Consider the following 23,491-nt stretch of genomic DNA (forward strand, 5'->3'; position numbering starts at 1 on the left):
CCTCTCATTCCTCGCTAAACAAATAATCGCATGGGCGGTTCTCTGAAAGGCAGGGGGATGATTCTGGATTCGCCATCCCCTCATCACTTTAAAAGTACCAGGGTATTTTGAAGGGGACGGGACCCACCTGTCCGAGGTGGGCACTGCTTTGACGTCATTAGAATGGATGACGGCACTTCAAAAATGCGGGATGTGTATGAGAGGCCCGAGTGGGGGGTGGGGCACCTCCCAGGATGCCATCCATTAAAATACAGGGAGTGCCCTGTGGAAGCAAGCTGGGGTGGGGGGAACTCTCTGCCGCCGGCAGCCAGCAGAGAGTCTTGGAGGAATCACAGGCCAATCCCTGAAACAAAGCACTGCTAGCAGACCCACAGGGGTACGAGCAGCCAAGAGTTTAGATGCACGGCGCCCCAAGAGCAATAGGCTTGGGGGAGGCCCTGGGGAAAAAGGGGAGGGATGTAGGGGACTTGGGAGGCAATTCCAAGACCCAAATTGCGGGGGGGGGGGGGGGGAACGAACCACAAACTAAAAAGAGGGCAGCAAGTGAAGCTGGTTGGAGGGGAACAAGAGGAGAATACGGGGGGGTATGCTACCGGGACCAAAAATTACAGCAGGGGTAAGTCGTCACGAAGGGGGAGGGGCAAGAGGGGGGAGCTGGAGGAAGAAAGGTAGGAGCATCGGGGGCGGGGGGAGCTCGGACAAGGAGGGCCAGCAAGGACAGGAAAGAGGGGGCCTGGCGGGGCGCAGCATAGGGGACCGGGGGAATGGGGGAGACAGTTGGGAAAGGAAGACAGTACGAGGGACAGGGAATCAGGAAGAGATATGACACCAGCCAAGGGGGGGGAGGACACCTGCTAAGGCTGCAGTTGGAGGGGGGGGGGCGCCTTGAGTGAGAGGGAATGGCGATGTTTCTGGGGGGCTCGGGGACACAGCAGGGAGACCTGGGGGGGGGTTTGGCATAGCGGGGGTAGGACTAGGATGCCAATAACCGGAACTACGCGAAGGCGTAGGGGGGGCTGAGCAGAGTTTGGCAAGAAAAGGTTAGATGGACGTCGCAAGCGACGGCCAACTAGGCAGGCAGAAAGTGGGGGCCGGCATCGGAGGGCGGTGCCGGCCCAAATACGGATACGTAAATAAATTGTAAGGGCACTTGTGGTGGTGCCGGTATAGGAAAATGTAAGGGCACTTGTGGTGGTGCCGGTATAGGAAATTGTAAGGGCACTAGTATGGTGCCGGTATAGGAAATTGTAAGGGCACTAGTATGGTGCCGGTATAGGAACCTGAACATTAGCGAGGCACCGCGTGGCTGCCGGTTTTAGCTAGAGCCCGTAGGACACGGGGCAAGTGTGCGGGGGGTCGGGCACCCGCTACAAGACCTAGCAAGGGGCAGGGTGAAATGGGGGGCACAAATAATTGACTGCAACTACGGCCGGGGTAGAGAGAGGGGGATAGCCAGGGCCGGGCTCAATCCGAGGCGTCCACCGGACGAGTACGATTGGGGGGGAGGGGGGGAGCCCTAGGTAACCGCACTCGGAATAGTGTATCGGTGACGGTGAATTACGGATCGCCTGTAAGATAACTCCAAGACTTTATGCAAATAAAGCTGCTGAGGCATGTTAACCTTCCAACCCAAACTGGTGTCGTGTCAATTTTCTACTGCTTGCATGGTATGACTGATTAGGAGTAGAGGGGGGGGGTAAGAAAGGGACGGATAAAGGGGGGGGGGAAGGCAAGGCGCTGAGTGCCCACGCTACGGCGGGCGAACGCGCCAGCGAAAGCAGGCATGGCGGGCGCCGCCCCTTAGTGGGGGCGGTACAGGCCGCCCTTCCCCTCCCCCCAGGCCTGTAAGGAAAATGCGCCGGGGGGGCGGATGATGACGAAAAGGGGACCCGCCCCCCCCCCCGGCAGGGCGCGAAAGCTTCAGGGGCAGGGCGGGAAACCGGGGAGAAGCCGGGCATAAAAGCCCGTGCTGGTGTGAGCACTCACACATCCTCCCTCGGTTTCCCGTCTTGCCAGAGCTGCGTCGTTTTCCCACCCACCCTCCCGATAAAAAGTATGTGAATAATGTTCTTTTTTGTCTTACAGGTCGCCCAGCGGAGTTACATTGCGATCCCTTTACGAAGCACTGCCAGCAGACCCACAGGGGAACGAGCAGCCAAGAGTTTAGATGCACGGCGCCCCAAGAGCAATAGGCTTGGGGGAGGCCCTGGGGAAAAAGGGGAGGGATGTAGGGGACTTGGGAGGCAATTCCAAGACCCAAATTGCGGGGGGGGGGAACGAACCACAAACTAAAAAGAGGGCAGCAAGTGAAGCTGGTTGGAGGGGAACAAGAGGAGAATACGGGGGGGTATGCTACCGGGACCAAAAATTACAGCAGGGGTAAGTCGTCACGAAGGGGGAGGGGCAAGAGGGGGGAGCTGGAGGAAGAAAGGTAGGAGCATCGGGGGCGGGGGGAGCTCGGACAAGGAGGGCCAGCAAGGACAGGAAAGAGGGGGCCTGGCGGGGCGCAGCATAGGGGACCGGGGGAATGGGGGAGACAGTTGGGAAAGGAAGACAGTACGAGGGACAGGGAATCAGGAAGAGATATGACACCAGCCAAGGGGGGGGAGGACACCTGCTAAGGCTGCAGTTGGAGGGGGGGGGCGCCTTGAGTGAGAGGGAATGGCGATGTTTCTGGGGGGCTCGGGGACACAGCAGGGAGACCTGGGGGGGGGTTTGGCATAGCGGGGGTAGGACTAGGATGCCAATAACCGGAACTACGCGAAGGCGTAGGGGGGGCTGAGCAGAGTTTGGCAAGAAAAGGTTAGATGGACGTCGCAAGCGACGGCCAACTAGGCAGGCAGAAAGTGGGGGCCGGCATCGGAGGGCGGTGCCGGCCCAAATACGGATACGTAAATAAATTGTAAGGGCACTTGTGGTGGTGCCGGTATAGGAAAATGTAAGGGCACTTGTGGTGGTGCCGGTATAGGAAATTGTAAGGGCACTAGTATGGTGCCGGTATAGGAAATTGTAAGGGCACTAGTATGGTGCCGGTATAGGAACCTGAACATTAGCGAGGCACCGCGTGGCTGCCGGTTTTAGCTAGAGCCCGTAGGACACGGGGCAAGTGTGCGGGGGGTCGGGCACCCGCTACAAGACCTAGCAAGGGGCAGGGTGAAATGGGGGGCACAAATAATTGACTGCAACTACGGCCGGGGTAGAGAGAGGGGGATAGCCAGGGCCGGGCTCAATCCGAGGCGTCCACCGGACGAGTACGATTGGGGGGGAGGGGGGGAGCCCTAGGTAACCGCACTCGGAATAGTGTATCGGTGACGGTGAATTACGGATCGCCTGTAAGATAACTCCAAGACTTTATGCAAATAAAGCTGCTGAGGCATGTTAACCTTCCAACCCAAACTGGTGTCGTGTCAATTTTCTACTGCTTGCATGGTATGACTGATTAGGAGTAGAGGGGGGGGGTAAGAAAGGGACGGATAAAGGGGGGGGAAGGCAAGGCGCTGAGTGCCCACGCTAAGCAGCAGCGGAGGACTCTGCCTCTGAGAATCGCTGGCGGAGTCTACAGATCAGAGGAAGAATTGGTCGGTGTAATGCAGAAGCGGCCCACGCTGAGAATCGGCATTAATAATCATACGGACGAGCCACAAGCTCCTGCCCACGCGTAGAGGCTACGCATATAATTAAGTCGAACTCTGGGCGAAGAGGAACTCCCCCCTGCCTACTGATCCAGGTGAAGGACGAGTCGTCGCTGGAGGGGGTAGAGACCCGACTCCCTGATACGGGAGATCCGGTGTGGCACCGGCTTCAGAGCTGATGGAGACTCGGAGGGGGAGGGGCTGGGAGCGCTGCGAGCGTTTTAGGCGGTCTGGCCTTGCGTGCTCCTGACTCTGAGAGCCGCTCACAGAGAAGGTACAGAGGCAATAAGAGATGAGGGGAAGCGGGGAGGATGGAAGGTGCCCGGGCCCGGTACGAGAGGGCTTGCTGATAGTCTAATTTGGAAAGAAATATGATTCCCTCGTGCTGGGAAAGGAGCGAGGACACTGCCACTCTCCCCCACCCTTCCCCAGATCGTGAAAAGGAGCTCCTGGTCAATACAGTGAATTCTTCACTGCCCGTGGAGACAGAATACTAAAGAATTTAATTCTAACTACCCCAAACCTAAATGCAAGAACATTCTGGCTGAATCCATCAGTCTTCTACACTTCACAATATCGGAAGCCTGGTCTGACAAAATTCTCCCCACCTAGGAGCTTGTTGAGGCTGTGCAGCCTTACTGTGGGAGGAGGAATAAAGGTGCCTGCAGCAACTTAAATAATCTGGTCTGCACTCTGGAGACAAATGCAAATTGACAGCTGACACAATAACGCAGCTGTACTGGTGGACTCTCCTGACCCGCCATAGAAGCAAACTTGAGGGACACTTACCCAGATTTTGAAAGCGAAACAGCTTCTGGCTGCTGCAACGAAACCGATAATTTAAGCAGTTAACCCAAACACAGCTAATTCCAGATTGGGTGATCGGAATTAAGCACATAATCAGATAAGCAGCGCACGCTGTGGTTGCAGAGTCTACTCTGACTCAAGATACTGATGCCAGGCATAACATCTAGAGGGGCTCAGAGGAAATCCAAAGGAGTGCTTACTCGTCCAGAATCCCAGATAGAGAGGTGCTGGAAATATAAACCGTCAGAGGAAACTCCTCCACTGGAGACCTGACAGAACAGGTGGGAGCTGGAAAAGGTTGAGCTGCCAACTGACATGGCCACAGACAAGTAAGAACTCCTATCATGTCTGAAGGGAATAGAAACAAGAATGATGAGCACATTCCAGCTCCAAATAACCCGAATCAAAGAAGAACTGAAAGGAGCCTTGCAAGACATTAAGATCTTAATGAAATTGGAGAAAGAGTAGAGGTGCTCGAAGGGGGACTTTCCTGTGTTGCAGACGACAATAAGCAAAATAGCATATTGTTAGAACAGCTGGCCAGAGCTACAAATAATTTGGAAATACAGGCTGAGGATTTAGAAAATAGATCCAGAAGATCAAACATAAGGATCAAAGGCCTAGCAGAGACAGTACTGGATGCTGATCTCCGGTCTACTCTACAACATTGTTTCAGTAGCCTCATCAGAGACACCCCGCCGGAGGATATCCGCTTCAACAGAATTCATCGAATTGGTCCCAAAAGAAACGAACCAGGGGCTAGACCCAGAAATGTACTGGTCGCCTGCACCTCCTTCACCCAGAAAGAAGAGATCCTGAAAGGAGCCAGGTCGCAGCCGGAGCTGACTGTCAACGGAAATCGAGTTCAATTATATCAAGATTTGGCCCTTTCAACCCTTCATAAAAGGAAACTAATGAGACCGGTGACAAAAGTTCTGATGGCCAATCAAGTTAGATACCCCCCCCTTTGGCCTCGTGTTTAAATGGGAAGGAAAGACACACCGGATTACTACATGCGAGGAGGGGATCTCAATACTACATATTGAAGATGACACAAGGCAAATGGAATCGTCTTCACACCAATCCCCTCGTAAATCGCAAATGCTCAATGGGAGTGGAGGGTGGAGAGGCCTGGAAAAAGATCGACGGATGGCCCTGGCGGGCCCTGTACGACACGGATGGACGTAGACAATTGAGCGGATGTGAAAGACACTAGGAGCTCTGCTTCCTGGACCAAAGAGCGATAAATGGAATTCAAGCTGCATACTAAATCTACAAGTGGGGACGGAGATCAGAGGAAAGCCGTCTTGGATCTGTTTACTGGGTATGCCTAAGCCCAGGCAGAGGAGGAAGTATGAATGGGAAATGGCCCCAAAACCCTGATCACGAATTAGGGAGTGCCCTGTTGGGCCATGGCCATGCAAGGGAGAGGAGGAAAGGGAAAGGAGGAAGGGTAAGGGAGGGGGGAGGGAGATTAAGGGGGAGGAGGAGTAGAGATGTTGTAGAGATGTTAAACCTAATAGTAGGAAGTATTTGGTACGGTTCCAGTTTCGAGGTTCAACTAAAAGAAGCAATATCTCAATGGATAAGTACATACAATTGTCTTGGGTTAACAGATGGGATCAGCAAATCATACAGGTTAGGCCCAATGGATGAGGAGGTGGTAATATCCCTGAATGTGCAGGGGTTAAACTCCCCAGCGAAACATAGAGCAATTCTGGGGAGGCTGGTGGAACTCAAAGTGTCAGTGGGGATACTGCAGGAGACACATCTCCTCCCAAAGGATGAAATGCGTCTAGCCCAAAGACTTTTCCCACAGCAGTATTTCGCCTCAGCAAACAAAAAATCAAAGGGAGTAGCAATATTGCTAAACAGAGAATTGGGATTCCGAAAATATCAACTTCTTGCTGATCCTGAGGTGAGGTTTTTAGGCCTCAAGGCTGGATTAGAGGTCAAAGATCTACTACTGTTGCTTTGTATGTGCCAAATGACAATCAAGACAATTACATTCGAGGGATCTTGGATAAGTTTGGCGGATGGTGCGAAGGACAGACAATAATAGGGGGAGACTTTAATTGTGTCATGGACCCTTCTATAGATAAAACTCTATCTCCAACAACAGCAGATGGGAGAAATAGGCAAGCACTAGGAAAACTCTTCAGGGACATAGAGGTGATTGGAACCTGGATGTTCTCCCATGAACAAGATAGAGAGTACACTCATTATTCAGCAGTTCATCAGGGGTACTCCAGGATTGACATGCTCCTGGTGTCGGCCACATTGATCCCACAAATAAGGAGGGTAGACATAGGAGTCCAATACTTGACTGACCATGCGCCAGTGATAATATACAAGGGAGAACCAAAAAGGAATAAAAAAAGACGATGGACACTCAATGAACTTATCCTAAAAGACATAGCTCTCAGAGTGTGTATAGAAGAATCAATCCTTAATTACTTTAGGGGAAATGATAAGGAACAGATGGATTTCAAGACTGTCTGGGACGCTGGAAAGGCAGTCATACGGGGGGAATTCATCTCGCAGGCAGCCCTGTACAAGAGGGAACGGGCATTAGTTACCCAAAAATTGGAAAAAGAATTAAGGGAGGCAGAGGTCCAGCAAAAGCTCAGTCACACACAAAAATCTCTCAGGGTACTTAAAAAAAAATTAGAGCGCAATTGGAAGACCACAGAGCAGATAGAGTAGCTCAATCTCTTAAGTACTAAGCAATCTTACTATGTCCATGGGGGGAAAGCAAATACATTTCTAGTGGCCAAATTACAAAAACAGAAAACCCATAATTATATGACACAATTGAGAGACCCACAGGGAGAGCTACGATTTGGGGAAAAGGATAAGATGGAAATAATGACAAATTACCAGGCTAATCTAGCAATGCGAGAAGTTTTAGATCCCCAACTTCAGGGAACTTATCTGTCACAGACAGTCTTGCCTCAGATAACAGAAGCAGAGAACGAAGCGCTAGGAGCTGAAATAACAGCGCAAGAGGTTAGTGAGGCAATAACTAGTCTCCCATCGAACAAGACCCCGGGACCCGATGGACTTGGGGGGGATTCTATAAAACCTTTCGCACACAATTATTGGCACCACTAGTAAAACTATTCAATCTTATTAGAGAAGAAGGTACAGTTACCCCGGACATGGGTAGATCCTTAACCCTATTAATACCTAAACCGGGTACAGATCCCTCTGAATGTGCTAATTATCGTCCCATAGGTCTGTTGAACACAGATGCAAACATGTATGCTAAGATTGTTGCAACCAGACTTGGGAAGGTCCTCCCCAGAATCATACATCCCGATCAAACTGGTTTTATTACTGGTAGAAGTACCCAGGATAATGTGAGGCGAGCGGTAAACATTATTGATCTAGGTACTAGAACGGGTCAACGCTTCTCTTTGGCAGCCTTAGATGCTAGGAGGGTGTTTGATAGTCGGATTGGGGATATTTAAGGCTTGTCTTAAAGAGGTTTGGATGTGGCCCATCCTTCATCAACATGGTTTTAGCAAACTTCCAAGTCCCATCGACAAATCTCTTGGTCAATAGACTAACTTCGAGGCAGATCAGGATAGAGAGGCACCAGACAGGACTGCCCCCTATGGCCATTAATATTTGCCATGGCTATAGAGCCATTTGCAGCTCAAATCAGGCAGGATAGGAATATTGAAGGGGTGAAATCTGGAGAAATGAACCACAAAATCGCATTATATGCAGATGATCTTATGTTTTTCATGTCAAACACCCGGGACACGATCCCGAGATTGTTGCAGAAATTAAAAGATTTTGCTGGGGTCTACGGGTTTCATATAAACTATGGGAAATCTAAGGCTCTAAACATAACAGAAGAACAGATAGAAATTGCTAAACTAGAGCGATTAAATCCTCGGACTTGGGCAAAGGACCCCCTAGAGTACCTTGGTGTCTGAATAACTAGGAAACTCACTGAGCTATACGAGGCCAAAATTAAACCGTTGTGGAAACACCGGAAAGAAGATTTAAGCAGATGGAATAATCAAGAGCTGTCTTGGTTTGCCCGTATAACGGCAGTGAAAATGACCTTGCTCCCTCGCTTGCTGTATCTCGTTAGCCCTCTCCCGGTCAGAATTCCGTCCCAAATCTCTGGAATCTTGCAAATGGCAATTTCAGCCTTTGTATGGAAAAAGAAAGAGCCTAGAATCCAGAAGAAAGTAATGACGCGACCCCCGCTTCTCAGGGGTCTAGGATTACCAGATCTACAGAGATACATCCGAGCCGCACATATACTCCCCATGTTACACTGGAGGGTTCAAAACTCCACCCTGGGTTGGGTTCAAATAGAGCAAGAAGCGACTTTGTTTCCATTAAATGTATTACATACCCTTCCACCACATAAACGTCAAGTGAAAGGGAAATTGTTAGAAGCCACTAGACTGGTGCTTAATAGTTGGGACGGGGAGTTAAAAAAGAGGAACATCAAGCCTGGACTATGTCCTCATTCACCAATAGCGTATAATCCCGAATTTACCCCGGAGCTCCAGACACACTTTTGGGAGGGATGGATAGCTGAAGAAACTCTGGCTGACATGTTCAGAGAGGGCGAACCTCTCACCTTTGAAGAATGCAAACAAAAATTTCACATTGGGGAAAAGGAAAGATATAGATATACCCAATTAAGACATTGGATAACACACCCATCTGTGAAAAGAGCTGCTAGCAGACCCTTCATAGGCCTTGAACACACCCTGCAGGAAGGGTCAACTAGGAAGGGTATCTCCAGATTATACAAGCTTCTGGATACGGCCCTCGTAGAGGATGTCTTACATTATAAAATGAGCTGGGAAAAGGACCTGGGGGAGAATATTACGACGGAGGAATGGGGGGGTGATATGGAAAAGAGCTCATAACAGTTCCAGATGTACTACAGTAAAAGAATTGGCCTATAAAATGTGCTATCGTTGGTATATGTCTCCTTCTAGGTTACATAAAATTAATCCTAAGTACTCCCCATTCTGCTGGAGGGATTGTGGGAAAATGGGAGATTTCTACCATATGTGGTGGACTTGTCCGAAAGCAGAGATATTCTGGAAAGAAGTCCTGGGACAGATAAAGACGATAACAGGAATCACAATGCCGTACGACCCGAAGGTAGTCTTGCTGGGGGCGGTAGCTAAAGGTATATATCCGGCAAAAGGGCAAAGCGCTACACTAATTACACAACTCCTCTCCGCTGCAAAATTGACTCTGGCTCAAGGATGGAAATCGGTACAAGGTCCAATAGTTGCTTGGTAGTGGATCAAAATATGGGGAATTTTGGCAATGGAAAAAATCTGTGCAATCCAGGCTGACAGATACCTCAAATTTCTGGCAATTTGGGAGCCCTTCTGCGAAATGGTAAGAGACAGAGAACCACACTTTTTCAGACCCAAGATACTAAGAAACACGGACACTCATTAAAATATTCTATAAATTGATCCAGTTGGACATAGAACCCGATAAAGTTCAATATTGGACAATTTCGGAACAGACTAAATGAAGAAAGAAGGGGGGGGGGATTTGGGGAGGTTTATAAGTTAAAAACTGCAGTTCCAGCAGAGACATTTTATGAGTTTTCATAGATGATGTGAGTTAATGTTGATTTCATGCTTCATGGTTTGTGGTTTATAAACACTTCAATGTCTGGCTCTCTGTACAAGTCTGCAGAATAAAGAAACCATGATAAAAAATTAAAAATTAGACTAAAAAATGTCATCACGTGATATATCAAGTTAGTGTTGTCACCTCGGAGAAGACATTGCCAGATTTTTTCTATTTCTACAATTGTACAGGCATTATTATATTGTTTCAAATATATATATCTCAACTTCTATAGGCTTTCGCAGTCACATATTAAATGTTTTGCAGTTTCTAAGCTTTCACATCCACACAGTCTGCATAGTCTTAAAGCTCTTGTTATGCCCAGTCTTGCACCTATAATTTCCATAGTATTGCATTTGTTATATTTCAATAACATATAGGATCTTACGATGTCAGCACAGGAATATCCATGAAAGTATTTAGGTTTTCTAGTATTCATAGTCCAATATTCAAAAAACATGTTGCTGTTTGCTTTAGCTGCTAGACTAACCATATCCCTTTCTTTTGCCACAGTATATATTGACTCTTTCAATAGGCATTTAACCTTAGCATGGGAGTACAGTAGCTAACTACTTGCATTTTGTTTCGCCCATTTCAAATACAACATATACAGGAGATAAATACTTTTAAAACATTTCTGGTTATTTACTTCCTTAAACAGCTTCATCAGGTCTACTACATAGGTGTTATTATTTAAAGTGCATAATTTCACAAATAAAATAGCAGCTTTATAATCTAAAATGTCACTAGCATATCTAAAATCAAATTCAATTAAAATGTTTTCACACCTAACAGTTTTAGGGAGTCTAAAAAGCCATCTTAAATTTTTTCTTTCAAACATACAAATTTCCTTACTGAACTTTTTTCCCCATATTTCCGCACCATACAGTAGACTTGATATAATTTTAGAGGAATATAATAGTACATCTGTATTGATGGAAAGGCCACCTTGTCTGCCTATATAATCACTAATGGCTCCAGTTGAGTCTGTCTGGTGCGCTTTATAAATTATCCTTGCTAGAACCCTTAATAGACTTCAACTTTCATTAACCATATTGCAACAATATGCTAAAATAAATGGTCTGGTGGTCAATGCCCACACAACTAAAATCCTTATTTTTGGGAAGAATGCCGCAAAAAATAATACGTTCAACTGGCGGGTGGGAGACCCTAAATTGAACGAACCAGGGAGTACAAATATGTAGGTATACATCTATGAAACAAACATGCCTCCATGCATTTGTCTAGTAGTATTGCACCCAGGGCTTGGAGGAAGTGGATGGTCCCGAGGAAGATTATTGACAGGATTGGAGGGGACTACATTGTGGCAAAGTTCTGCGCTTACAGGATTTCAATTGTACTTACTATCCTATATGACCTGTATGTTTACCCTGAAAGCTTTATTAATTGGTTGACGTCCTTTGAGGCTAAAATACTATGCTCACTTTTAGGTCTACCTTGTGCAACACCAGATGAGGCGATCAGATTGGATTGTTGAGCTATGAGGTAATATGTTTATGTGTAAAGGTTGCACAACCAAAATGCACAATAAAGGAAAATAAAATAACACATTATACACAGTAACCAAAAGTTATTTGTCATTCAAGATTACATTATCACCAATAATAATCCAGCTAATATCAGTTTGCTGTTGCTTTTAATCCCACATTTTTCCAGATGGTACTAATTCTTTTTACAGTCATTGAAAGGCCTCCACTAGGTCTACCCCGAGAGCCCTGTTAAACTGGATTCATGCTACGGTTACAGCCAACCAAAGTGGGGACATCAATGACCACATTTCCTGAAACAAATAGGATATTGTGTCCATAAATGGAGCTTTTCTCATTTCATTTTTGGCAAGGAAGTTTTAAAATCCTGGTGTATTCTATTAGAGCAGGAGCAAACTATTGGTAATGCTAGGGTGTAGCTGTCAAATTAAGGTCCCACTTTGGGACAATGAAAGGTTTAGGCGGGTATACGTTGGTGAGGCCTATCAGAAAATGTAATAGCATGCAAACCGAGAAAAAGGATCCCTGTTCTGGCAGTCCTTTTGAAGATGGACAGTGCTGCAAGATAGCACTTTTTATTGCCATTATTAAGGCCGACTTGGCAAAAATATACGTTCTGAAAAAAAGAGATCTCCCGACGAACCATCTATTGCCAGACATGTACATTCAAGGCATGTGGTGGTTGCATTTTTATGAATATATGTCCAATAAAATGACATGCAGCTTACCTGGACATGCAACAAAGCAAGTGATATGTCCACTTGCCACTGAGAACTCACTTACCATGGAGCTTGCAAGCCACTTTTTAGTGAACAGGGTAAAAGCAAACTACTGTCATTGTTTTTAACCACTAAGACAACATCATCTCCCTGGTTGACTCTTTAGTTATGCATATCTTTTCTCAATCTCACGTGTGATCAGAAAATGGTATCACTACAAATTTCATCACCTACCTTTAAAGAGAGCGTTAAAGAGAGGGTGGGATTCTTCGTAAATGGGTCTGACGTGAATGGGTCACTCTTCACTGGTTTCTTAAACACATCATCTGGGGTCGAACCATGAAAGGGGTCACTTTCTTTGAATGGATCATCGCCAAAAGGATCTTAAAAAACAAACAAAAAAGAAACGAGGTTAGTGTACAAATTCAACTTTTCTAACAGTCCCTATGTTCATAGTATATTTAGCCATTGTTTAAATAACTGGCTGTTTGGGATATAGGAGGAAATGGAAAATAGTCTGACGTTAGGTGATCTTCTTTAAGGTAACAATTTCTTGTATGGGCAAAATAAGAAAATGTCATTGCCCTGTTGACCATGCCATTCCTTCCATTTTATTCTCACCTCTTCACCTTTTCCTACGTCGTCCTCCTACTTCCCCATGTCTTCCTCCCACCCTTTCTTCATCTCTTCTTCTTTCATTTCTCATTTTATAACATTGTGTTTTCTAGTCATTTTTAAATGTTTTACTATGGTATGTAATTGAAATAAATAGCATGCACCACTACCATTTTCATGCTCTACATGTGCTCTGGCGGTACTGAAAATGTGTGTGGTTTGTCAGATAAGTTTTCTACAATAATTCCCATTGACCTATGTTAGGCAAGATTGCATGCAGTACCCTTTGGGAGAATACACCAACCTTGTCCTACTGGCAACAGGTAACCAGAACTTTGGTATAAGTCTGTACTACACAGGTTGGTAGTGTGGCTGAGCAGCCAGGCTTATCTCAAGAGTGAGCAGTAGGGGTTTAACACAGAGATTCACATAAACTCTTACACTCAAGGTTTCTTGATTAAAAATGATTAATTTATTTAACAGTTGAATAAGCCTTCTTCAGAAGGGAGCAATATATAAATAAAACAATAATACACTTCAAAATACACACTCTTAGTTTCTCTAAATCAGTAAGTACCCATTTGGGATGGCACACAGAAGGTGCCTACACCCTAAGGTGACTTAAATAACTATGACACTGTGGACATTAATATATCACTGGTAGAGGAAAGGTAAAGCACAATGTCAGAGGTAAGAAGAGTCTTTCAGGGAGCCAGGCCAGCCAATGTTAATTGAACAAAAGTCTAGGTGAGCTGAAGCACTTCTTGCAGGTAAACAAAAGTCTTGCACAATGTTTTAGAAGTCTTTGCAGACAATATAGAATCAGTGGAGGACCACAGGCTGGGAGGCTTGTGAGCTGTCACACAGCAGGGTGGCTGTGCTCCAAGGACAGCCCTCCAGCCAATCACCCTTGGGTGCATTCCTGTAACCATGGAGACTAAGCACAGGGAGTTTCGGGCACCTCCCTCGCTTCCTGTCCTACTAGACGCTGGAGCCAGAGGCGGGCTTTACTCGTGAATCCCACCAAAGACAAAACTAATAAAGGGAACAAACCTGGTTTGGCGTGCAGAGTAAATCTCAAGAAGGACCTTTCCAACAAGAAATGGCGAAAATAGAAGACCAGGGCCATTTTGACAAAATGGGCACCCATGGGTGCTTTGCTGCAGCTGCAATTGAAGCCCGCGGTAGAAACACACAATGGTAAGAAAAAGTAAACCACTGCCACCAGCCATTAAATGTAGAAAGGGTAACAAACATGTTACATGAGAAACAAGACAAAGGGGATACTAAGTAAGCCCTCCAACACCCAATGGTAAGATAGTGTGTGCTGGGTCTAGGAAGTTACAAAATGTAAGTAAAGTCAATTTGACTTGACTGCTCTTGAAAACAGTAGTTTTACCAAGAGAATGTATTCAAACCTTTGGGGAATCTAAGAGACTTTCCTGTGCCACTGTGCTCAAGGTGCTGTGTGTCACAATGTAAAGATGTTGCCTATGCAGTTTGACTCTAAAGCGAAAAGAAACCGAGTCCAAATCACAGAAAAATACATGAGAGAGTGGGGAAAAAGGTCTCACTCTCTCCAGGTTAGAAATTAAAATTCCTCAAGTCCAGCAAAAAGAGATGGGAGTCTCTAGGGTAGAAGGGAATTAGCACATTTCTGAGAATTCTCCCTAACAACCTTTTCATACAACAACCTTTTCATACATTTAGTGGTCTTCTGTGTGCTTTACTTTTATGATAATTATTTACCAATTAATACATTTCAGGTGCGTTTTCGTAGCATAACGCTGGCCCTTTTCCATGTTTTTTATTAAAACATACTTGAGCTTTGCTTTGGTACTTTATTCAAGCCTCCAGCTTCACTCCTCTGGCCTTTTGCTCACTGTTATGGGGAAACTGGTCAGCCCTTCAGACTATTAGTACTGAGAAACTGTTTCCCTTGTGAATTATTGTACTTTTTAAAACATTTTTTTTATTATTTTCATCATATAAACAAAACATCATCGAACTAAATTCCCCCCTCCCCTGCTGCCCCCCAACTTCTGCCATAGCGCCAGTAGGTCTTTCCGTCCTGTTCTTCCCCTTCCAGCAATTTAACCGTAAGTGTCTAACAACTTGAGTCTTTGAGGTCACCACTGTTCCCTGAACTCCCCTTTCAAGTAGGCCAACGTCCCAACGTCTCACCCCAATCCGCTGAGAAGCTCCCCAGGTTATTGTTGGCTGCATACAATGCCCATTCCATCGAGACTATGTCCCACATTTTCCTTAACCAGTCTTGCTCCGTCAGAATCGTTGGGCTCTTCCACGTCTGTGCAATAAGGGCCATCGCTGCCAGGGTGAAAATAACTTTTGCCTTAGTACTCCCTCTCCTCTCCACCACCCAGTGCCTACTTCACCAATAAAATCTCCCGGGGTTCTTGGCTGACTCCCTCCCCTAAAGCCTGAGCCTGTGCGATGTCGCGCCAGAAGGGCCTAATAATGGGGCAGTCCCACCAAATATGAGCTGCTGTACCTTCTCCCCCGCACCACTCCAGCAATCCCCCCGAGGTCGCCGGGTGCATCGCGTGCAGGTGGCCCGGGGTATAGTGCCAGCCGTAGATATACTTATACCAGGCCTCCTGCAGCTGGGCCGTTTTTGCCACCTTTGGAATCATCTTCAACAACCTCTCCCAGTCCTCTCTTTCCATTGTAGCCCCCAGTTGCTGCTCCCATCCCCTCATATAAGCTCAAGTAACCTTGGGCCAGCGCTCTCTAGAAGCCTGTAAAGGTCTGTGATTAAACCTCTGGACCCCTTGTGCGTTAGGAGGAACCGTTCGAACTGCGTTAGGTTGCGTATAGCAGCCTTCCTTCCTCTGCCGACATAACCCAGTGTCTAAGCTGGAAGTATCCTTGCCTTTCTCCCTCCCCCACCCCGAACTCCTGCTTACATTCCTCAAACGTTTTCACCTTTTGGTTGCAAAACATGTCCCTCAGTGTCCTACATCCCCCCTCTCCCACTTCAGGAACGCCCCCTTCTCCAACCCCGGCGTGAAGTCCCCGTTATTGAAGATGGGGGTAAACGGAGATGGAAAGGTCGTGATCCCCGCCTCTCCACTGCGCTGTCCCAAATGTCCACCATTCCCTTTGTTATGGCACTCAGAGGTGAGGTGGTGTCAACCTTCGTAGGAGCCATAGTACCACCCCAAGGTGGTGTCGGGCTACTGCTCTATCCATTTTCACCTAATGCTTATTGTAGCCCTCCGCTAACCCTTCCCCAATTACCCTAAGCTGTGCAGCCTCATGATATCGGCGGAAGTCGGGAAGAGCCAGGCCTCCCTCCCCACTGGACGCCATCAGAAGTCGCCTGGACAAGCACAGTCTCTTGCCCTCCCAGACAAACTCCTTGAACGCCCGGTCTAATTCCTTAAAGAAGCTCGCCGGAACAGATAGCGGAATAGCCTGAAAAGATAAAGCACGCTGGGGAGAACCACCATTTTAAAGGACTCTCCCCCCGCCCTAACCAGGATATCCTTAGGGCGCTCCACTTCCTTAGGTCTTTATTAATTACCGTTAACAGGGGCGCATAGTTTTCTCCATACCAACCGCCAGAGAAGGGGTTATCCTGACCCCCAAGTATCGTAACCCACCCGGACTCCACTTCAACGGGGAAATTGCCTTCATTTCCTCCACCTCATTCTCCCCTAGGGACAAGTTCATCAGTTCCGACTTCTGTAAGTTGATCTGCAAACCCGATAACTCCCCGAATTTGGTCAGCAGTTCTATGCTTGCCTTGATGGACTCCATCGGGTTTGTCAATGTGAGCAGCATATCATCATCATACCCCAAATGGTATACACTGAATATTGTCTGCCTCTGGTATGGCCAGTAGAACGGGGCTCCAAATATATTGCGTAAAGCAATGGGGAAAGGGGGCACCCCTGTTTCGTTCCCGCCTCAGATTAATTGGGCGAGACATCTCTCCATTTACTAAGATGCCAGACATGGTATTCATATAATTTGCTGTGACCATACTAATGAACCCTGTCCCCAGACCCATCTTTTCCATAACTTGAAACAAAAACGACCACTCCACCCGATCGAACGCCTTTTCGGCGTCCAGCACTAGAAGGATCTCCGGAGTGGTCGTCTTCCGTGTTTTCTCCACCATGTGGGCCACTCGCCTGATATTGTCAGCGGTCTGCCTCCCTATCACGAACCCCGTCTGGTCTTGGTGGATCAGTGAGCGTGGGTGCTTCTCCAGACATTTCGCCAATATTTTAGTGAATATTTTTGCCTCCGTATAAGGGCGATGGGTCGATAAGATGTGCATTCTTCCGGATCCTTTCCCGCTTTATATGTAAGTGTTACTTTGGCCTCCTCCATCAAGAGGGTAATACTTCCCCTGGACCCAAACTTATTAAATAATTGCGTTAAATGTGGAACCAATAGGTGGGAGCAGGTTTTATAAAAGGAAGCTGAGTAGCCGTCTTGGCCCGGGCCTTATTGCGGGGGAGTAACATTATACTAGCTTTTGCCTCGTCCTGCGTGATAACCCGACCCAACTCCTTCCCATCTTCCCGAGATAGTCGTGGGAGGGGCAGAGCCCCCAAGAATTCCCTCTGTGGTCGAGGCTGCGGGTTCTGTTTAGTATACAGAGCTTCATAAAATTTGGCTAATCTCCCTTTTATCTCTTCGGTCCGGGTGAGTCTCTCTCCCCTCTCATCCCTCAACAGGGATTCCGTTCCCTGCTTCCCCTCAGAAGGCGAGCCAGGAGTGAGTCTGCTTTATTGGCTTTAACATACATTTTTTGCCTAACCCTCAGCATTGCCTCTTCCGCCTTTTTGGTCCTTAGGATCCCCAGTTGGCCCTCTGCTAACCTATATTCCCTGTTCACTTTCCTTGTGGGGGTCTCCCTCACTCGTGCCCTCAACCTCCCTTTCCAACTGAGTTTCCAGCCCTCTCATCAGCCTATTTCTCTCCGCCTTCAGAGCAATAAGTTCCCCCCTCAGAGTAGCCTTGAAAGCGTCCCACCTTGTGCCAAGGCTCGTGTCCAAGCTATTGTTCCTCTCAAAGAAATCCCAGATCTTGCTTTCAATCTCCTCCTGCATCACCTGGTCCCTCAGGAGTTCCCCCGGGAATTTCCAACTCCACACCCCCAGCCTTCGTCTCCCCAACTGCAGCTTCATCTGCACCACCTTGTGGTCAGCAATCCCCATGGGACCCGCCTCAACAGACTCCACCCCCCCTCCCCGATCAGACTTGAGGACACCCAGATATAGTCGATTCTTGATTGGGTGCTGTGGACGTCAGAGAAACGTAAACCCCTCATCTTCTCCCGGTAATGCCCCCCACACATCTCGCAATCCAGCTTCCTCGCACTGCTCCTTCAGCTGGGGAGAGGCCACCGCTCCCCCCACGCCCCTCATGCTGAGTTTGGTTGCGCCGCCTGTCCCAAGCTAGATTGAAATCCCCCATCAATATTACTTGTCCCTTCGCGCAATTCTCGGAAGTGCCCAGGGTTTCGCGCATGAGCTGGTCCTGACCCGCATTTGGGGCGTACACCAATGCTATGGTATAAAACGAGCCCATGTGCTCTCCCCTCACCATAATGTATCTCCCATTTTTGTCCCTAATAATATCCTGGATTCTAAAGTCTATCCCCCTCCTGAATGCCAGGGCTACCCCCCCTTTCTTCGTAGGACCCGATGCAAACAATATCTGTGAGAAGCCCTTTAGCCGCAAGCGGCTCTGGTCCTTCCTCAATAAATGAGTCTCTTGCAGTGACAGCACATCTGGCTTATGGGACCTGTTGAATTGCTCCAGTTTTGTTCATTTAAGGGGGGAGTTTAGCCTCCTTACATTGTGTTTTAGCCACCTGCGACTGAGCTGAAGTCCAGTGTGCCTCCCTTGTCCATCCCACCATCCCCTCTCTGGGTCTGCCCTGTGTCCCCCCCCCCCCTTCTGAGGGTGTACTGATCCCCTCCCTCCCCTCCTCTGCCCCCTACCTCTGTCCCCCTGTTCAACAGAACCTGTGCTGCTCCAACAGTCGCTATGCCCCCCCACAGTCGTCCTTCCCCTCCCCCGCTCCCTCCTTCTCTCCCTCCCTCACCCTGAATCCCCAACTTAGGGTGAGAGCGCCCTCTGCCCCCACTCCTCCTGTCCTTCCATGCTACCCCTCCCCCCCGGACACTCCTGCCCTTACTTGTTCCAGAATGCTTTCAACTCCATCCTCCTAGACCCCCATGAAAAGCCCCTGTTCCCACCACCCCCTGAAGAGCCTTCTACCATGAGTCTAGTCACCCAGGCCCCCCCTGCGCCACTGCCACCCTTCCCATCTTTGGCACAACCGGTCCCCCTCACAGTTGGTCCCTGCAGCGCCATCTTCCTCTTACCTCGTCCCCCCCCCCCTATTGTGGGCCATTCCCACGGTCTGCCTCTTTCCCTTTGCCTACCTCTGGTTGGTGGCCCCCCCTTCACACCCCCCCTCCCATTATCCAGTTCCAGTCGAATTATACAGGCTGCCTCCTGAAGGGTAGTTGCTCGCCTCTGGCTCCCTTCCCACTCAAACACCAATCTGAATGGAAAGGACCATTTGCACTTTATCCCTTTCTTGGCCAGCTCCTTCACGACTGGGCCCATGCTTCTTCTCTTCGTCAGCGTGCTAGCGGCCATGTCCTGAAACATGGAGATTTCTTGTCCTTTATAGAGAATTGGTTCGCTCTGCCTAGCCGCTCTCAACACTGCCTCCTTTTGGCTATACCAGGCGAAAGCCGCCAACACGTCTCGTGGTCTGGCGTTGGGTCCTCGCAGGGTCCGGCCCACCCTGTGGACCCTATCCAGCCCAGCACGGGGATTCCTCGCCCAGGAGCCCCGCAAAGACCCCCTGGATCTCTTCCTTCAATTGTCTATCAATGACGGTCTCCGGTAATGATTTGATCCTGATGTTAACCCTTCGGGATCTGTTCTCCAGATCCTCCACCATTGCCTCCATATTCCTTGTAGCAATGTCCAATCGGTCAATGGCCTCGCTGTTTGCCATTGTGTCCCTTTCGCACTCCTGGAGGCCTCTTTCCAGTAGATCTGTCCTCTCCCCCAAGGGCCGTTTCTTGCCGCAGTTCTCCTAGTGCTGCATTGAGGTCACTCCTCATCATCAAGTTCTGCATTTCCCCCCTAAGGTCTTGCCTCGTCATCTGCGTCGGTTCCTCAACTCCTTCCTTGTCCTGTTGCTCTTTAGGTTGTCCACCCCCCCCTTCACCAGAGTCCCTGGTCTCCATTGCGGGCCAAAGCGCAGTCAATGTTCCCTGGGGCTCGCCCGCGAGATGACCAGCCTTCCCTGTCCTCCCCTTGGACCTGGAAGACATCTATGGTAGGACCGCCCGGTGACTCAACTGCATCGCTCACAGACGATCGGGAAAGCCGCTGTCTCCTCAATTGCTTGGGGGCCTCCTCCCTGTGGCTGTCTGTCTCGGCCGCTATGTCATGTTGCACGCTTCCACTCGCCCCCACCTTCCATGCCCGTGGGCCACTCCTTCCTTGTCACCCGGTCCTCGCCGTTCCTGAGTCAGGGTGCCACTATGTACCTGCTTGCTGAGCTCAGCACCATTCAATCTCCCGGCCCCCCGCCTGTGTAGGCCCAGGTATATGTTCCGCCACCTGCCTATGGAGTCCGGAGTTGATCCAATACAGCTGGTGCACCCCCAACTCTTCTGCGTTGAGAGGGGTTTAAACGTCCTCTTCGCTGTTGCATGATCTGCTGGTGCCCCTCCCTCGTTCGGGGGCCTCACTGTCCTCCAGTCCTCTACTCTCTCCCACAGTGCGGGGTCTATCCCTCGGCAGAGGTCCACTCTCTTCACTCTCTTGCCATCGACACCTCTCTCCTCCTCAGCGGCTGCCGATACTCCTTCCCAGCCACTCCTCTGGGCATACTCCTTCCATCCTCTGTGGCCCACACTTGCTCCTCTATCCTCTTCGCTCCCCTTGCTTCTCACCGCCACGCTCCTCACCTTTGCTGCGCTTGTTCCGGGGGGAGGCGCCACTGTGCCTTTATCCGCTGCTCTCCTCCCATATCTGTTTCCTGCTCTTCACCAGGGCCTGCCACCCCTCCGAGGCCTCCACTGGCGATCCCCACCGGGTCGTGGGGGTCCCCCAGCAGCCCTTCCCTGGCCGCTATGTTTCGCAATCTTCCTGGGGGAGGGGGCCCCCCGCTCCTCCAGTCCACGTTCCTCCAAAGGTACTTTTTAACATTGCACACAGCAACTTACAATACAGTGAAATGGGAATACCTTTGTATCACCCTAGCTTTTTACACTTGTTCTTTGGCCTTCTTCCTGCCTTGCCACGTCAGGAAATTAGTTATGGGGTGTGTATGTGTGTCTGTCTGTCTGTGTGTGTGTGTGTGTGTGTGTGTGTGACCCAGGAAGCGGGTGAGACTGTCTTAGTCCCACTCTGCATCCATGGTGCCAGAAAGTCTAGGTGTGGGGCAAATGTGAAACCAGTAGCTGTCCCTGAACTACTGGCTGTTTGAATGGTGCAGCTCATTATCATTGGTGGTCTTTGTAAGAAAGGCATGGCATCAACAGTAAGACAGACAGAAGTGACCACAGTTCAAGGGTGTTTATGGAACTTCAAAATGGGTATGATAAACGCCTATCTAAACCTAAATCTACAGATGGAAGCAAGCTACGACCATCAAATGATAATAACGCTGTCCTAGTGGTGTCTTGTCAAAATAAAAGGGCCTATACTAAAAAACCTATTGCCAATCCTTACATCTACATACAAATAGTTTGGGGAATAATGTTATGAAAAAGAAAGAAGTGTTCAAAATGATATGTCAGGTTTTTTGGGCCGTTGGCCTCTCTTCCCCACTTTTTCAGCACAGGATAAGGCGGTTCACTCGAGCGTAGCACAATCTCTGGCTTGTTTAGCACAAGGTTACAGTTCACTCATCTGCATCAGGGCCTTCATAGCGCAAGTCTCCTTGCTTCTCAAAGTCTCTATTACTCAATGGGCCTGATGCAACTAAATAATCAACAAGTTATTTTCCCATCTAGTTTTTCACAAGTATTCACATAGGGTGATTCACTATCCACCCCAGATCCACCTCAGCCAGGCTCAGATCCATTCAGCATAAAGTTCTGCACAGGTTTCCCTCTGCCGGGCTCGCGCCAGTCTTCCACCTTTCACTTTAACACACAATGTTCGTGGGTTCTTCTTTTTTGGGTGACTCACCCTGGATGCCCCTCTGCGTTGAAGGGATCTGAGCCTAGCAATTACTCTGCCAGGCTCGTACCAATGTCAATTTTACATCAAGTATCGAAGACTTTCGAATGTGCACAGGGTTTGGCTTCACCCGTTGTAGGACCATTTCAATTTCACAATTCTCTTTATTTAATGTTCCCAGCCTTTAGATTGGATGCCTAACAGACTTTCAAATGAGCACCCAAGTGATGCCGGACCACTGTCTACGGTATATGTTCTTAGCTTCAAAGTTCATTCACTCATCTGCCGTCTTAATAAACTTTATACAATGTTGCCGCTTGCAACCTTGCTTTCCACACAGACCGGTCTGGTATCAATCTTCCCAACTCGCCGGCTGTGCTGACTTCACTAGTGCTGCTTTTTTGTAGGAGCCAAGTACAGTACCACAGCAGCAAACGCCTCCCCACACCTTCACTATCGAGGCGGGAGAGCCCTGGATACCTCTGACACACAATGCAGTAAACAAACACAAGCACCCTCTAGCTATTGAGTGCCTGCAAGCACGCCAGAAGGGGCTGTTTGATTATTGCTGCCAGGGCATTGAAGCATACAGACACATGGAAGCATTATAATATGGAAGCATGCACGTTTTACAATAACAAGTTTGGACCACAAAGTTGCTCATTCTCGATTGCGAAATTAATTGTAACATGTTTTATTAATTTTCATTAGGTGTAGGTACAACTTAAACACATACAATTATTGAGTGCATGCCTACTTTGACATCAATTAAGAGAGACAAAGTTCTAGCTGATGGGTTCCAAAAAAATGAGGAAACTCAAAATATTGTTGCATTACTTTTTTCTAGGAGGCACCTAAGAACGTTGAGGGTCAGACTTGAAACAAATAAGAAAAGAGACGAAGTAGGTGGCATGTTGTCTCTCCTGGGCTGGGGAGAATGCACTCATACCCACTTCCCCCGCTTTTGTTCGACAGCAGACTTGATATGCGCAGACCGAGAAGTTAAGAGTACATGGAGCGTGTAGATCTCAGGTCACAAACAGTTTGTAGTTTAGGGTGCATGAGCGGACAGTCATTACCTTGGACGTGTGCAGGCAGTGTCGTCTGGTGCTTTAACAATAAAATAAACTCTAGCTTACAGATGAAATATGAGGTAGCATGGGGCCCCATGAAGAGAGTATGAGCAGTTTGTGAGCCCATTATAGACAAGGTGATGAACCTGGGAAACAGACAGTTGGAGCAGCCTGTGGATCAGACTCATGAACAGACATTGTGAAGGAATTGTAGTCCATAAACAAACAATGTGAGGCAGCGGCATCAATTAACTGGCAGTAGAATGCTACTGGTGAAAATGCAGAGAGTGGAAATTCCTTTT

The 23,491-nt window shown here is 48.3% G+C and overlaps 1 protein-coding gene across 10 annotated transcripts in view; it reads right to left on the bottom strand.

Moving 5' to 3' along the window:
- EPS15L1 (epidermal growth factor receptor pathway substrate 15 like 1) overlaps positions 1–23,491 on the bottom strand; it is a 2,005,341-nt gene that overhangs the window by 729,415 nt on the left and 1,252,435 nt on the right. For all 10 annotated transcript variants that reach the window (XM_069649173.1, XM_069649176.1, XM_069649175.1 and 7 more), the window contains one exon: positions 12,535–12,683. In XM_069649173.1, coding sequence (XP_069505274.1) covers positions 12,535–12,683 — 149 coding nt within the window. The remainder of the gene's footprint in view (positions 1–12,534; positions 12,684–23,491) is intronic.

Source organism: Ambystoma mexicanum, chromosome 1p (genome assembly GCF_040938575.1).
Source record: "Ambystoma mexicanum isolate Mex_15411 chromosome 1p, UKY_AmexF1_1, whole genome shotgun sequence".
NCBI classification, from domain to species: Eukaryota; Metazoa; Chordata; class Amphibia; order Caudata; family Ambystomatidae; genus Ambystoma; species Ambystoma mexicanum.